This window comes from Pelodiscus sinensis, chromosome 6, assembly GCF_049634645.1.
Source record: "Pelodiscus sinensis isolate JC-2024 chromosome 6, ASM4963464v1, whole genome shotgun sequence".
Taxonomy (NCBI): Eukaryota; Metazoa; Chordata; order Testudines; family Trionychidae; genus Pelodiscus; species Pelodiscus sinensis.
In genome coordinates this window covers 55,153,107-55,170,661 of record NC_134716.1, presented here as the reverse complement: position 1 = coordinate 55,170,661, position 17,555 = coordinate 55,153,107, and the positions used below count along the sequence as shown (strand labels likewise).

General features: G+C 40.7%; 1 protein-coding gene across 2 annotated transcripts; it reads right to left on the bottom strand.

Moving 5' to 3' along the window:
- Nucleotides 1-265: 265 nt before the first annotated feature.
- On the bottom strand, nt 266-15,846 carry LOX (lysyl oxidase). 2 transcript variants are annotated; one of them, XM_075931955.1, is made up of 7 exons: nt 14,738-15,840; nt 14,214-14,322; nt 12,554-12,691; nt 9,946-10,102; nt 7,560-7,655; nt 7,340-7,455; nt 266-4,497 (listed from the first exon to the last, which is right to left on the bottom strand). In XM_075931955.1, exons 1-7 carry the CDS (start codon nt 15,396-15,398, stop codon nt 4,491-4,493), a joined length of 1,284 nt encoding a protein of 427 aa, XP_075788070.1. In that variant the 5' UTR covers nt 15,399-15,840; the 3' UTR covers nt 266-4,490. The 2 variants fall into 2 exon arrangements, with proteins under 2 accessions (XP_075788070.1, XP_075788071.1); XM_075931956.1 differs by lacking the exon at nt 266-4,497 and having other exon boundaries at nt 7,336-7,455; nt 14,738-15,846.
- Between the last annotated feature and the right edge of the window lie 1,709 nt (nt 15,847-17,555).

The window sequence follows — 17,555 nt, the reverse complement described above, 5'->3', positions numbered from 1 at the left end:
AAGATTTATAAACATGCTATGTATTTGTGTTGGATTCTTGTGCATTATAGGCAGAGCTGATATTACTGCTGGTTGCCTGACACTTCCCATTATAAGACTCAATTTTCAGTTACTTATAACTTTGCCAAACTTTAATCGTTCCTATTTTGACGCATACATAGCCACATCTGAATGCCACTGGAGACAATGAAGAGACTCCAGTTGACCTCAGTGACAAATCAATCAAGCCCATCTTTAACTTGGGTTCAGCAGAACAGAGAAGGTGAACACTTGAAACATTTTATTCAAGTCATTTTCACATCAACTTGCAACCATAATACAGGCAATGTAAAACAAGAATATGAAAGTGCAATGAAGAATACAAAGCTAGTGTCTGAATATTATAAATAAAAGCTCTTCAAATAAAGATAGATTTTAAAATTCAGATTCTTGAAAACAGTGAAGGAAACTGCAAAAATAAGTGGCATTTCACTGAATTTGTAGCATTTATACTAAAAACAAAAATAACCTCCCATAAGCATATACTTCTTGCTTTTCATTCAAGTTATTTTAGCACCTTTTTAAATCTGGGGAATGTGAAAAAACAATTTGGTATAACATGAGGCACAGGATAGACCACTTTCAATATCTTATGAATGAAGCTAACCTGGTATGAACAGACAACTAAAAAAACAGATATATAAAAGAACTATGAAGGTAAAATTGGTGAAAGCACCATTCAATATTACATAGTAAACTTTGGTGTGCAACGTAAAATGGATAGATCTTTTACTAACCTAAAAATATCAACTGATGACCACTCTGTCATTCTTTTAATACTTTTGTCTAGAAATGTGCACCTGTTATCAAACATGTATTTCAAGACTTTACAAATATAGCAAAGCCATCTTGTAATAAGTCCATTGCACGGGAATGTTCTTTATATGAAACATTTCTCTAATGACCTGAAATGTGGGAGGTAATTGCTTCATGCGCACTCTAACATTTTCAAAGGAAATTTGAAACAGCAAGAGAAACATTTCTGTACTTTGGAAATTTTACAGACTTTTGGACTGATCTAATGTTCTTTGAGCTCAAGAGCAAAGCTCCCTTTTCAAAGACTGCAGGAACAGACCCAAAGCCTATTAAAATGATTACACAATAAAATTTGATTTATAAAATACACTCTTACATCAAAACAATGTATAAAGATTTCCTACAAAAAAGCAAGCATTCCCTTAAATATATTCCAGCATAAAAAAGTAGGCTTAAGATATCTGGGTCAAACCTGCAGTGACCAAAATCTTGACAATAATAGCCAGAACCCCGCATTTAGTAACATTAGCTCATAAGCTTTGTAAATTAACTTTTCTGTACTCCTGCATTATAACTCAGCAGGATAAGTTCAGGACCGATTGTATTAATTTTTCCAAATTTAAATCTGACATTGCTAGCTTTTACTGATTTAAGCAAGACTATTCAGGTACCTTTGAACAGTGTTTGTGCAAATGTATTCTCCCATTGTTTAAAACAAATGTTTTAAAATGTGTACAGTATTTAGCTGAAGAAAAGAAAATCCGCAGTCTATAAGATTAATGTGTTCATTTTCCTCTTATCCAAAGATGGCATCTATGGAGTCTTATCAATCTATCATGTCAATGAGTACTTAAAATACTGTTAAATCAGGGAATCATTTGGTAGTCCAGGTATCTGCACTAAAGGCCAGAATGTGTCTTCTTACAGGAGAGCCAAAGATACTCTGAAAACGCCCTTTTTAAACGTCCACAAGTTTTGAGGTATCATCCATGTGGGAGGTATAAAATTTGCCTTTATATGTGGGAGTACGGAGCGTGTCTCCAACTTTACAGATGATGCCCCAAAAGCCCACAGATCTCAGTGCATCTATGGAGTAAACACCCTTAACACTACTCCCTTAGAACAGCACACATCACGGCTGCACAGCTCCTGGTTAATGCCTGACCCTAAATGTGCTGTGCCTGAAGAGTTCTCAGACTCCATCTCTATGGAACCAGGCTTGCAAGACTTGTTCTATCATGTTAAAAACAGGAGTGTAGGCATGCCAGCTTGGGCTCTTAGACTCACTCCCCACGCCAGACTTCAAATCCTGAGCTCTAGCCTAAACTGAAATATCAACAGTGCTATTTTTTGCTATGTATCATCAGCATGCGTTTGTAGTCCTGGGCTCTGAAGCTTGTTGCACTGGGTGTGCTTTTGCAGTTTAGATGTACCCACCAGGCAACTGCATGTGTACAACTTGTCCACACACAAGCTGCAGGATCAGTCTTCATCCAAGGTTAGAAATTCTGGTGTGAATCAATTTTGACGGGAGGTATAAATGTAACTGTGTTAGTCCACTCATACATGTGTGTGTCTGTGTGCCTTTTAAAAAAAATCCATTTACAAAAATTGTTCTGGAGCTCAGACTGCAAAAGCCAAACTTCAGTCTGGAACATATTTATACAGTCAGTTATAAAACTCATGAAAATAGGGCTTTTTTTAATGAGAAATAATGGCACAACTTTAACTGCTGATGTGTGTAGAGCCCTACTACTGTAAAATGTACCAAGTCTAGTTTTCAAAATGTACTGCTTGAGTTATATACCCACTCAGTAATTGACTGAAATGATCATTTATTGACCAAATGAAGGATATGGAGAACTCAGGAGCCTGCGTATGTAAACTGTATCTATCTGGCACACACAAGTGAAAGGTGAGTGGGCAGTTATAAAGGCCATGTCTTCAATGAGTGTGTTGTGACTGTGTTGATGTTACAGTTGTTTGTTTGTTGTACCAAAATATGGTTGTGATTTGGACACAAACATTTATAATCTTGAACAATTAAAGATATGTAGGAAATAACTAACTGATCCATAGTCCTCAAGGTTATTCTGATAACTCCCTCAAATTCAAAATTTAAATTTCCATTGTTCTACTGTATGCAGTATTGGCAAATATTTCTTAATATGTTCCCCAAAGTTGTAACAACTCCTGAATATTCCTCAAGCTACACAAATACATAAAGATATATGCCATTAAAACACTAAAGGTTTTGAGCTTTGGCTGTTGCTTTAGTTGTGAGCCAATGGTTGAGCATTGCACCATCTGTGATCTGAAAAAGTATCAGGGCAATGTTGTGAGAAGTATTTTCACAGTTTAAAAGCAAAAATCACAGCTGTTTTAGCTTACAACTTGGTCCACTGCATACATGAAATAATTATATTTTTGTGAACCCCCATCAGTAAGCAGCATGATGTATCTTGTTAATATGGGCTGAAAGTTTTTCATTTTGAATATTTCATGACTGACCTAACTAAAGTACTTCTGGTATTGCATACACCAACTATTATTCTATACATAATATTTTAACCTTCATTCTTTGAATAGCCAAATATGCAATTAAGAATCAAGTGCTGTTCTGAATGTACAACAACATTAATGGGAATACAAGTAAAAGGCCTGTTTTCAGTAAAAACACCCTGATAAGCCTTTTGGGCCTATTTCTGTTTGTGGTGCCTCAGAGCTGATTGCCTCTATCAGTTACTGTAATTGGTTAACCTGTTCTATTCATGCCTTTTTTTCACAGCTAATGAGTAGGGACTATCCAATGCGGCTTCCAGAAGCCTTATTTCTACTGGACAGGTATTCATCCCAGTGCATTTTGCTCACATCGAATTCCTGGTAGATCTTTTTAAGAGCCCCCTTTTGAAAATCTCTATTCACATAGAAAAGTGGCTCAGTTCTTTAATTCTACTCCAAAAGTAAAACAGGCTTATGGCCAAAGCTGCAATATGCATATGGCTTGAGAATATGGTTTACCTAGTAATATATTAAAAATGTAAAAAACAAATTTCATATATGAAATGTAACTAAATGCATACATGAATATTTTCCGCTTTATATTACTATTCCTTAAAAACTGAGGATACTTTTCTCCTTTGCATCCAATGTATCCAATTAGTTTTACTGTAATAGCAGGAGCATCATTTCCAAGCTGGTCTTTTATCAGGCATTCATTGAGCTAGCCAACATTATTACTACTCACTACATGTTATTTAATACTATAAGTTTTTGTTGCCCTTTAAAGAGATTCCAGCTCATTCATAGATAGTGTACTGACCAAACTCTGCTGTTTATCTACACTCTGATTTCCAGTGGAGTTTAAAACAAAACAAAAATACAGAAAACCTTTTGTTCCTGTGAATGAGTTCATTTCCTTTAGAATTTGAAAATCGGTGCATGAATCACCAATCCCACATGTTTCAATAGTTTTTTTTAAGTAAGTCACAATGTGAATGCTAAAAATCCAGTTACACATTTTATGAAGCAGCCATAATGCCTCAAAACCACGTAAGTTGGTGTTGAATTTTTTTTTTTTTTTTTTTTTTTTTTTTTTTGGCCTTTTGCAAAGTGTTCATATCCTACTGAAGTTTATATAATGAATGATATTACAGTTCAAAACTTTGGCACTGATTCGTCCATTTTCTTGCATCTTAGTATCTATTAAAAAAAAGAAAAATGTTAAAAATATAAATTAGCAAATGATTACTAAACAAAGTAAACCCACCTCTGTTAAAATAGCTATATATTGTAAACATGCAGCAAAAAAGAAGCTAGAGAATTTTTTCCTTTCTACATTTGTACATATTATTACAGTATTTTGTTAATTTATGAAGCTGAAAGAGGTGAGGCTACAAAGCAACTAACATAATCCTAATCGACATTCTCCAGTTAACCGTTTCTCTCCCTCATCTTGAATTCAAGTGAATAGAAGTTCTGTTAGGGTATGTCTAGACTATGGGGTTTTGCAGGATACCAGATACCACCGTATCCAAAGAATGCATTTCCTGTTCTGCTTTTTTTTGCGGAAGAGCAAACACACTCTTTCAGGGAGCCCTGTATACCTCATTTCACGAGGCATAAGGGCTCCATCAAAAGAGGAGGCTTTTCCACCATTTGGCCCCGTCTAGATGAGGCCAAATGGCAGAAAAACCTTTTCTGGAGGGGAAAAAAAAAGGCAGAAAAACACTGCAATCTAAACCTAGCTTTAGTGGAAGCTCTGATTAGAGCTATTATTAGTGCAGGAAGATGCCATCAAAGTGTAATTTCACAGCTTTACCAAACTTCATAACCTGTAGCACACCTATTCTGTTTCTCATTCTCCCACAAACACAGATACTGATGGTGAGGATAAATAAAGGACCAGGTCAAGAGCATTTAACTTGTTGCTTTTATGAATGGCCATACCAGATGAGACCAGTGGTCCATCTAGCCCAGTCTCCTTTAATATGACAGTAGCCAATGCCAGAGGCTTCAGAGGGAATGAACAGGGCAATTATTCAGTGATCAGTCCCTAGTCATCCAGTCCCAGCTTCTGGCAGTCAAATTTAAGGACACCCAGATCATGCGGTTGAGTCCCTGACCATCCTCTCTAAGGCCTGGTCTACACTAAAGAGGAAAGTCGACTTAAGATACCCAGCTCCAGCTACGTTAATTACATAGCTGGAGTCAAGTATGTTAAGTCGTGTTTTGGGGCTGTCCACACAGTGGGAGGTCGATAGGAGTAAGTACTCCCATCGACTTCCCTAACTCCTCGTGAGTAGCATGACTACCAGCAGTGACGGGAGTGCCTTCTCAGTTCGAATTAGTGTATCTTCACTAGACCTGATAAATCGAATCCCAGAAGCTAGACTGTGGCAGCTTTGATCTTCTCTCTCATGTAGACATCGCCTAACAGTCATTGATGGCCCTATCTTATTCTTTGTTGTGACCTAGGTCTGATATGAACCTAGGTCTTCACATAGGGGTGAAACAAATGTTTATCATTTTAGCCCTTCTTGATGAGTGTTTGATTTCCCAGTACAAAGGACTTTGTGGTAATTTCTAACTGAGATAAAACTTATAATTGGTATGCTGGCAGGGCGTCTGCCCAGCAATGGCCAATAAGAGGTTAAAAGAGCCTATGGGAGGCTGTGCAAAAAGCAGAGGCTGAGAGGAGTGGCCAGTCAGGACCCAGCAGGCCCATTAGAGCAAAAAGCCTTAGAGCAGAGCAGGGTCAGTAGCTGCCTGGAGCTTAAGGAGAAGTTAGTGTGGAATAAGCTGCAACTATGTAGCACTTCAGACAGAACAGTGCAAACAGGACCCCAGGGAGGTTGGAGGAGCTCTGGATGGACTACTGAGACTGAGGAGGACGCTGTGGCTGCAGAGAAGTAGCCCGAGGAAATGCTGCAATAGTAGAAGCAAAGGAAAGCAGTGAGTGACTGATTCAGAGAGCTGAGACCCAGAGTAGAGGGCAGGCCCAATTCCCTTCCACTTGCCACTGGGGAAGTAGTAGGACAACTGAGGAATTAAACTTCCCCAGGAAGGGAGGAACACAGATAGTGACATGGCCAGAGGACTGAGCCACAAACAGGATGCTGTGGGTCTGCAGAGGAGTAAGAGGGTACAGACCACATAGGCATAAGCCTCAACCTAATCCCAGAATGACCAGGAGGAGATGCCAGTCCAGCTACGAGTGACACACTCCATGACATGGTAATTAGTGCCCAAATGAGATTAGTGTGAAAACTCCATTACCGCAGTTATGTCAATCCACATTGACCACTTAATTAAATTCCAAAGCAATAAATGAAAACAAATGTCACCAAGATTTTTACATACGATTAATGGTCTCCTTTGTTATTTCCAGTCCGATTAAACCTACCACTAAATGTCACACATGAATAATGTGATTCTGTAATCCTATATTGAATTAAAATAACTGGAAGGCCCACACCCCTAGATGATGTTGGAATATAGTACTTATTTTTCTGAGTAATGTTCATAGGCTATTTTAAGCTAAAGTACAAAGGAAACACTGATATGTTTGCTTTTCACAAAACAATTTATGACCAGACATAGTTAAGAGTCATTGCTTAAACACTAAAGGAGCTAAAACAAAACAGTAAATGAGGTGTCACTGAAAGAACTGTTATGGGAGGGGGAAGAGGGGAGCTTGCTGTAGCAGCGAGCATATATACATGTATGTGGGGTTTGGTTTTGCTTTGAACAAAGTGCTGAGGGATCCCTGAAACAATCTGTTCAACAGCTTTATGTGGAGGCTCTGTACGGCAACTGGACAAGCATCAGGAGGCTGTGACTGCAAATTCAACAAGGGACTTGAGCCAGAGAAAACAGCTGGGAATCCAGGTAGTGGTAGCAATTTTAAAATCTCTATATACCCTGAAATCATTTGGCAATTATTTACTCAATGAATAAGTCACCCTTAGACCACATAAACCTATTTACTAATCTTAATTTTATGAATGTAAACATAGTGACAAATCAAAAGCAGTGTACTTACGGTGAAATTGTACAGCCAGAAGCATATGCGTGATGGCCCGTATAGCGGATATCACAGCGTACTACGTTGTTGGAGTAATCAGACTCTGGTACCAAATAGCTGGGGTTGACACTAACCTTGAAGTAAGAAAAATGCTGTTTACAACTGGGTTTGGATTAATAACATGCTGTGCTAGCTTAAAGGGTTTGACAGTTATGGTTTCTTAAAATATGCCCCATACCTTCAGGATGTAGTTTCCAGGCTTTACATCTGTAATATCAATCCACTGGCAATCTATATCAGCATTGTAGGTGTCATAACAGCCAGGGCTCAGTCCCTAAAAAGTGCAAGCAGAGGAGTCTAAATAATACATTTTCAGAAATCCACATTAAGACAGACACAAACTAACCAAAATCAAGAAATTCAGGTAACACTATGATGTTTCTTTTGAGCATACAATTGGCAGGGAGGAAAGGCACCAATGAATGAGATAAGCATTAAATCTGAATTTTCTGGATTTTGTTTCTTTAAATACTACTACTTAGTTTGGACAGAGAAGTTATATTGACTTTTCTTTGGGCCATGGAGTTTTTATACCATGTTGGGGTGGTCTTGAAAAAAAATTGAGAATTCCTGGCCTAAAGCATCACTTATTTATGAAGTGAAGGAATCACTCCAGAAAAGATAAAAAACTGACCAAAACTTTCTGAATCTCAAAAGCCAATCAGTTGAAGTTCACCAAGTTTTGGGTGCAGATTTTGGCTATTGTTTTTCCTATTATCTTTTTTAATGAACCACCTTTATGGTTCTGCCTAGAACCAGCATTTCTGCAATACCAGGAAAGCTGTTCTTGTAGTATTTTCAGCCTGACAAGGAAGCAGTTAGTATTTGGAATTGTGCAGTATTTTAATCCTGCATGTGCAAACCCAAGAGGCTTGGGTACAGTTCATCTGAAATTTTGGTTCAACACTGAGATTTTGAAAAATATGGCAGATATATGGAAAGTTCTGCATGTGATATTACAACACCAATAAAGTCCTACACATACTATTTGCAAAAGCCATTTTTGATCCCCTCTGTCTGAATAGGAAGTTCTGATTGCTGCTGCTGCTTAAGATTTATATTCTAAGGGACCAATTCAGCAAAAAATATTCATCTCCATTTTGATGGGATAAGGGGAGGGGGGAGAGAGAGAGAGCTGCTATTTCTTGTGCTGCCAGCTCCACTTTAAATCATTTCCCTTCTAAATGTATGTGAATATCAAAAAATCAAGAAATAACTTTGTCCCCTGAGTTAGGACATTAGGGCTGTGTCTAGACTGGCAAGTTTTTCCGCAAAAGCATGCCAATAAAGTACTCTCTTGGCATAGCTCTTGAACTCCATAAACTTCTTATCTTTATATTTAATTGGTCTGTGGCTTTATTTCTGCAGAAAAATGGCGTAATAGGTGTTTTCTCTTCAAGAAACTACAGTTTTTGAAAGGTCAGAAATGGCTGCAAGAATTCAGAGGGTATCCAAAATAGCACCAAAGGTTTTCCTGATCTTTGGATCCAAAAATCCTCCCACTTTGGTGCCAGGAATATAGTAATTGCACCAACTTGAATGTATCAACAGTCCACCATGTCTGGTATCCTCAGCTGTGGCCAATCTAGGATGCTTTAGCGAAATAAAAAATCCTCATAAGGCACTTAACTATGCAAGACAAAGCCATGCAGGAATTCCCTTCTGACCCCATCTGGTAATCAGCTTACGCTCTAATATGTGTGCCAAGTTTGAGGCTGAAGCAAAGTTTTACAGTCCAATTACAGCCCCTACGAATATAGGCTTCCAGTGAAAATGCTGACGTAGCCTTGAATCTGGTGACACAAGTATTCCAACTGTAAAATATATATGTTAGGTGAATGTTGTAACCTACCCAAAAAGAGAATATTTTTAAAAACCCTTTACAAACTTTACATATTGTAGCTCATTCATGATATTTAAGATTTAAATATGGACACATCAACCATAGGAAAATATCTGGCATTTCTCAGGGGTAAAATTACTACCTCTTTGTATGTTAAAAACAGCAGAAAGGGATGTGGTTTGTCTGTGATGTTTACACAGCTCCCATTAATTTGAGTGTTTGTTACATGCATGCACAGAGCATGATGCTATGGAGTACTTAATCCCCTTTGATAGCATTGGGAACTAAGGAAACTGTATCTTGCACTCAGCCTCTGAGCTCTGATCCTTGCATGCAGTGAAAGAGAGCAGAATGTGAACTGGGGTGAGACCAGAGTGAAACCTCTAAAATATTTCCTCACTGCCCCTGATGGCCAGTCTCCCACTCTAAGTCAGAGTAGCTAGAGTACTGTTTTAATGTACATCAGCTGCCAATAGCTCTAGGGGTCTGCCAGGATGCAAGAAAGCCCCAACCACCACACCTTTAGAGGGCTGAAGTGGAAGGAGAGTCCAAATTATGTGGCTTGATGCCACAAGCAAATTCTCTCTACCCTGGGGTGGTTCTCTGATAGTTAATTAAGGCACGTGAGACTTAGGGTGTATGATGTTAGATAAAATCTCTGAAGTAAGGCAAACTGCAAGAAAGAAAATAGCCCTGTTGGTTATTTTGAATCATCTCTTACCTGTGTATGTGCTGTACATGCATATCGTCTATAGTATCCATAATCACAGGAAGTATCTTCAAGACAAAAGCTTGCTTTGTGCCCTTCAGCAACCCTCCGATGTGAGCCTGCTTCCAGCAAGTCATAGTGGCTGAATTCGTCCATGCTGTGGTAATGTCTGTTAGACCACAGCTCAGTTAGTAGCAGCAGATCAGATATTTGCCAAAACATTGTTAAATCATAATATTAATCGTGTTTCCTGTCTGATCTACCTTTATAGTACATCCTGCAAAATGTTGGGTTTTTTACATACTAATCGGTTAATATGTTTTCTCACTGACACCATTTTTACTCTGTTTTCAGATGTTGTATAATAACAACTTTATAAAAACAAATCACATTTTGTTAAAGGAATGGCTCTGTGTTGGCTTTGCTTTCCCCAAATTTCCTGTTTTCTCTCTTTCAATAACACTAACAAGCACTTAAACTGTTCACATTTGAGTGGTTCATCTTATAATGTTTGCCTTGAGGCACAGTTTGTCTGGCTAGGAATCCTTACCTACTAATACTTACATACTGTAAATTCTAGGCAAGTTTGCTATTTCTGGAATAGGCTGAAGTGTTGTGGGTTATTTTTCCACTTCTATTGTCCCCATAACATCTAACATTTTATACTTATATTTGCAAATAATCTACTCTGCTTAGAGATTCATCCTCTGTGCCCTAATCTTACAGATTTGATAAGATTCAAAGATTGTAAGACATTCATACAAACTGTAATTCAAAATCTTGCTAATTTGATATTAAGGTGTTCTTTCCAAATTGTATTTGTGCTTGTTTCACAGTGTGCACTATTTCAGTCAGTATGACTGTGTGTGTGTGTCTCTCTCTCTCTGGTCTCACACACTAGCTGTGACACACCCATTTTGTTCTGTGGTTCTACTTTTCTCACATAGATGGAGAAAACAAACTAGCAAGAGCCAACAAATCAGCAGCTTGTCTGTGAAGCATTCTGGTATTTCGGCTTATGAAAGATTTTAGCATATTGTGTATATGTAAAAGATTAAATAAAATACAATTCAAACACCTTTTAATGTAAAATAAATAAATACAAACCTATATAATATCAATCACAAGCTAAAAACTTAGTTGACAAGGTGACTCAAAGATTGATTGTGAGAAATGTATTAGTATAGTTCATGGACTAGTGTCAACATCATAGAAACCATCCCCACAATTGGCATTCTTGTTTGCAGCACATTCAAAGTCCAAGAACTGAATGACTATTGAAAGAATTACACTTGCACTCTGGTCAGTATGATTATTGCCTATTATTGGCAGAGAAGGGATTACTTGGTCTGTGGATAGAAAAAATTCAGTGCTATCAATCTGTTACCTTTTGTAAGTATCAACTGCACATTAAATTTTTTTAAGTTAAAACACATTCTCAGAGTGAGAGGTTTTTTTTAACTATACCCAAGACTTGTACAATATGAATAAAACAACTGCTTTGCTAGGTCTGTGTTTTAAAAGGCTTCATTTGAATTGACAGTAATTTGTTCCATTGGAAATAAACAACTGGACTTACTGAAGCAGAATAGAAGGCTTGATCCTAAATCCCTTGAAATCAATGGAGAAATTCTACTATTATATTAATTAATTGTAAAAGGCTTTGAATTAGGCCCATGGCAACTTTTGTGGTACATATTTTGTGGTGCGAGTAGATGGAATTCAGTGTTCTGTCATCACTTTATGAATGAACACATTATCTCTGTATTAATATTAATCATGAATTTATAACTGCAGAATCATACTTTAAATAGGAGAAAATACATACTTTAGGAAAGCATCTCAAATCTGGTATGAAATCAAAATTTAGTGCAAGATTGCAAACTCATTCACCTAGCTGATTGGAAAAGACACAAGTGCACATATACAATTTTATTAGGTTGCAAACTGTTGCAAATATTCTCTGAAGTTTCTCTTGCCAAATATCTATCAGTATTCATCTTGCAAAGGTGATACTGGTACACTGTATATCAGAGGTAAATGACTTTATTGCAGCATCACTTTATGCAAAACGCCAATTCTTTTCAAATGAAGATGATAGTAAGATTTCACCCTGAGGCTTCATATAGGTACAAGTGCTTATGAAGGACCATTCCAATTCCTCTTTTCAATATTCCTTGATTCATGAAATAATGGGGTCCCTTAAAAGGACCAAATGACACATTTAGAATTTGAATATTCCTTTTTTTTAGTGAGTGTAATTAAAAAATGAACTATAATTGTAGCTATCTTTTAAAGTTCACTGGTTAGTTCCACCTAAGTAAGTATAAATGAACAATAGCCTTATGCAAAAATGAATTTAATAGGCTATGTGACCAAATATTTTAAATTGGTTTGATATTGCATAGGCTTCCAGATTTTTACATTTTTATGTATGTATGAACTATTGTCATTTGATCATTTCAATCTTCATCCTCATAACTTTTACCATAAAATGGGAGGTGCCAGCAAAATCCTATGGCTAGTTTTCCCCAAGACAGTAGCAAAACATCTCACATTATAATTAACATGGCAAATGAACAAGGTAAGTAAAAGGTACCATACTGGGCACTTCACTCACTGGTGACAGCTGTGCCACTCCCATGAATATCGGGGTCTGCTTGGTAGGAAGTCTGATGTGCCTTGATTTTTCACTCTTTGTGGGAATCTCAGAAGCACTCGAGTATCATAGTCTCTGACATCTGCCCTGTAAGCTGAACTGCAATGATGTACAAAAAAATACATTTGCAATATATTAAACAGATATTCAAAATTGCTGCTGCTTGGTTTATGATCTAGCATTCTTCTGTGACTAGATGTCATAACTAGCAAGTTATTTGGCACCTTCAAACTCAAGAATGCCCTGTGACGTGTTTAGATGATTCCGGTATTGGATGTAGGCTTTAGTGACATTCTCAAATCTTCTGTTGGTGTTAGTTTTGCTACTAATTTCAGTAAGAGCAGTATCTGATCCCTGATGAGCACTATTCGGAAATTATTTGATATTTAGGGAAATCAGTGGTGTTTAACAATAGCAAAGAGCCTAAGATAACTTTAACAACGACTTGCTGTAAACAAATCCTTGTTTGGCTTGAAAAGCTGTTTTCAATAGTTTCTGTAAAACAAAATATCTTGTAGGATGATCTCATGGTTACAGTAGAATTTATTTCCATTGTAGTTTAAAAGGCTACAATAAAGACAGGACAAAATTGGGACCAATCTGGCCTTCTTGATTTTTAACTACCAATTTATCAACAAGAACAATTTTAAATGGCTATTTTTGATAGAGGCACAAAACAACCTTTTCGCTCCATTGCTGGCTTTCCTGCAGCAAACTAACGTTTTATTCCCTAGTGCTATTGAAACCCACACACCTAGTGTGGGTACTGAGTACAGCAGGTTGCACCTAGACCACTGCAACAGTTAAGATCAAGAGACCTCTACAGCATGGGCTGGGAGCCAGCTGGCTTTTAGCTCAGCAGGTAGAGGCTCCTATAGTCAGGTCCCAGGTTCAAATCCACCTTGGTGGTGGTTACACTATGCTACAACTAATGGTACTGGTGACTAAAAGTTATTTTGCATTGTAAGATACAACACAACTTATAAAACTGTTAATTTCAGTTCCATTCAAAACAGGAAAAATCCCTCTGTCAAATGGATAGGGACAACTCACTAGTAAAGATATTTTTTCAAAGATACAAGTGATTATTGCCAATATTTTTCTGCTAGATTTGTCTGTGCTGTTGTATTGCATGTGCCTAGGTATAGTGAGTACAGTGTTTTGAGTAACCCTTACAACTGAGCAGCTGCCAACATCAAAAAAATGAAATAAGATGGTTTATTTACATTAGAGGAGGAAGCTGAAAAGATCAGTTTCCAGCTAAAATCAGGGACAAGTGATTTTGGCTGCCTAACTTCAGAGATGTTTAAAGGGGCCTAATTTTCAGTAAGTGCACAGTACCTACCCTTTGGAAATCAGGCTCTTTTAAGACATCTCAAATAGTCTAAGCTCTGTAAAAGGGTGGCACCCGAAAGTATTTGCCATTTTTAAAAACTGGGGCTAGTATGTTATTCTTTCTTGTTGTGTGTTGTTAAAAATGCAGGGCCATACACCCAAAGACAAATCTAGACCCGCTGTTACCAAGCCCTCTATCTTTCCCTTTTCTCTGCTGGTTTCCTTGCCCTTAAGGAGCCAGGCTGGCTGAGGCTAATGTAAAGGGGAAGTCCGCAGAGATGCCTACCTTGCCAGGCAGTTCTCCTCAGCAGCACATCTCAGGCTGTACATGGACGCCCGTTGGACATAGGTGGAGGCCTGGATGTAATAGGGATCCGGGACTAAGTCAGGGAGACCTGCAGTTCATGAGACCAACCACACAACAGCACGATCAAGCCCAGAACATGCCTGCTGCTAATGTTTTGTGTCGCTCCCAAGCGTTAGGAGGGGTTATTCTGCCCACCACCCGTTATGTCTCAAAAAACAGCCAAGCTTCTGGCTCGACGGACACAACCTCCTGCTTGCAGCCAGCCCCTCGCCTCGTGAAGCCGGAGGGCTCTCGCCAAGCAGGCTCCCCTAGAAAGCCTAGGACCTGGGCTGATGTGAGGCAGGGCTCGTCCTTTCCCCCAGAGCATGCTGGGACCGCCGCGCGCTGCCAAAGCCTCTGACTATGTGCTGCGCTGGCGTTTGGGTTGGCGGCGGGGGCCACGCGGCTCCAGGGCCCCGCTCCGGGCTGGGGGCGGGTGGGGGAGGAGGGAAGGGGGCTCTTACCATACTGGAAGTAGCCGGTGCCGTAGCCGGGTCTGTACCTGCTGCCCTGGCGGGGTCTCTCGTAGGTGTCGTAGTAGTTGTAATAGGGGTTGTCGTCCGTGTACTTGTAGGGGTTGTAGGGGTCGTCTCCTACCATGGCATCTTCCCGCCCGGCTCGGAGATTGCTCAAGGCCGGGGGGCTGCCTGGGCCGGTGGTGTTGCCCCTCCCGGGGCTGTGGGGAGCGTCGGGCCGAGACGCCCCTTGAGGAGGGCTCCTGGCTGAGCCGCTTGTGGCTCCCTGGGTCCTCTGCCCTGCGGAGCCGCCGGCGGGCGGCTGGTAGCCGGCCTGAAACCAGTGGCGAGCGCCTGAGCCCCTGCTGGCGGTCCCGGCCGGCGGGCGGGCAGCGCTGGCTTCGGGCGCGGCGCCCCGGGGCGCAGTGGCGTTGTTTCGCAGCAGCAGGATGGGGCTGGCCGCGGGCTGGCCGCGCCGGGCCGGCTGGTACTGGGGCGCCAGGCTGAGCAGGCTGTACACCTGCCCGTTGTTCTCCCACTGGATCCTCTGCCTCCAGGCGGCAGGCGCCGGGGGGTGGCGGCGCGGCGGGGGCTGGCAGCCGGCGGGCCAGGCGCAGCTCAGGTACAGCCACACCTGCAGCGGGGCGAGCAGAGATGCCGCCACGTGCATCTTCCCTGCCTCGGGCGCGCGGGTCGCTGGCAGAACGCCGCGGGCAGCTGGCGGGATGGGGGGCAGAGACCTTCCGCGGGGGGCGGGGGGGGGGGGGAGCGTGTCCTCTTGGCCGCGGGCTGCTCGCAGGGCGCGACGCTGCTCAGCGGCGAACAATCCGCCTCGCCGCCGCCGCGCGCTGGGGTCCGGACTGCAGGCGGGAGGAGGAGCGCCGAGGGGTTTTAAACTTTCTGGCACATTTGCAAAGTTACACAAGCCCGCCTGGCAGGCTGCTGCGCCGCTGTTTGCTCACGTAACGCGCTTAGGGACGTGCAAGTCGGACAGCGCCACACATCTGCCCCGCCGCTGCCTCCCCGCCGCCGCCTCGCAGGGCAAAGGAGACAAAAGGCTCCCGCCCGGCCTATATATACACCCCTCGCGCTGGATCCGCGCACGTCTCGAGCTGGGGCGAGCCTGCAGGCACCTCGCTGCACTCAGACACACTCAGCCTGCCAGCCCGGGGGGCAATGCCAAAATATGCAAAGGAAAAATGCTATTAGCTCATCAGCACTGGGGGGAGCGGTTAGTTAGAGAGGAAACATGTTTCTGGGAAATATTCTGGTCAAAACATCTCCCACAATATGGTCACTGCTGAGGATTTCAGTAAGAGTCAAGGATCCTCAATGCCCTTTTAATTGAGGTAAACCCCTCTGCAAATAAACTCTTGCCTATCCATTTCTGTTTTTCTGCATGAGTCACACGAGAAATGCACCATAAATTTGCCTCCCAGAGTAAGTGTTCATTGAAAAATGTAATTTCACATGGGAGAGACTTAGCTCTTCAGCAGAACAAATAAACCTGGCAAGGCAAGTGTCCCCTAAAGCTATGCTTTCCCTGGAAAAGCGGAGAGAAGAGGAAGGGTTTTGATTTGACTTTTTTCCCTTCCTGCTTTAAAAAATGTATAAACACTGTTTGGATAAATCAGATCAGACTGTTTCACTGTCTGGGAGTAACTAAACATCCATGAAGCACAGACAGACTCCAGACTGGTGTGTTTTCAGTGACTGTTACAGGTGCAAATGTTTGCTAATGAATCATTTCAAAGGAATGGGACAGAATTAGAACAGTCTTCTTCAGCCCTGGTTTGTTTGTGAGGATTTCATGTGACCCTGTCAGTCCTGGGTCAGTGCCACGTTGGAATTTCTTGCCCCAGTTGAATAGATTCTCTTCATTCTCCTACATTTGTTCCACCTTTTCATAGCAGGCCTGCTAACAGTGCGATGCAAAGTTGGTTCTGAACAAATTTGCACCTACTCTTTGAAATGACATAAAAAGTTTCCTTCTATACAGTACTGACTATAATAATTTCAACATAAATATTGGTCTTGACCCTCCAGTACAATGATGCTTACCTAAGTTATCATCCAAGTAATAATATTAATAATAAATAAAACAATACTTTCGTATAACACTTTACTAGGAGGGAGTCCTGTTGGCGTCAGTGGATGAAAAGCACATGCTTTTGCAAGAACTGGGACCCTTTGCTAGAAGAGAAGCACTAAGGCCTTTACCATGCCACAAATGCTAAATAATTTCAGTGGAACTGGTGTTAGAAATGGTGGGAGCCTTAGAGCAGACGAGGCTCTCTCTGCTGGACTGGTTTTTTTTTCAGCATATTGCTGTCCAGCTAATATAATTTAAATCGTGATAAAAATAGGCCCCTCTACACCAGTGGGGATTTTTGTTGTTCTTTGTTGTAAATTTCCATGATAGTCCTGCAACCATGGCTGGCTAGCATAGTGTTTTCTCTCATAAATCATCCCATTGGCTGAAGAGGCTGCTCATGATAGTTTTAAAAATGCTTGCTAGGTAGTGTTTGCAGGATAGGGTCCTAATAGTAAAATATTTGAATGGTCACTACCCTGATATGCACCGGAGAGCTACTGTTAAGCCACTACTATCCTGTTTCTTTTACAGAGGTTTATTTTCATTAAGACAGCTCATCTCAGTCTTTCAGACCTTTTTCAGTGTGATTACTGAATTTTATCCTCTACTTTAGGTCCTGACTGGAACAGTGACTAAGGCAGAGGAAAATGGAAAATGAGGTTTCTGTCTTTCTAATCTTCCCATAAATCTTACTAGTATTACGAATAGCAAATTGTATCCCAATATGTGATA

Excerpts from the sequence above, each read along its gene's own strand:
- LOX (XM_075931955.1), bottom strand. The coding sequence starts at position 15,398 with ATGCACGTGGCGGCATCTCTGCTCGCCCCGCTGCAGGTGTGGCTGTAC. Across the intron at positions 12,692-14,213 it reads GAGGAGAACTGCCTGGCAAG|TTCAGCTTACAGGGCAGATG; the intron begins GTAGGCATCTCT and ends ACATCATTGCAG. Across the intron at positions 10,103-12,553 it reads GAGTGGCACAGCTGTCACCA|ACATTACCACAGCATGGACG; the intron begins GTGAGTGAAGTG and ends GTGGTCTAACAG.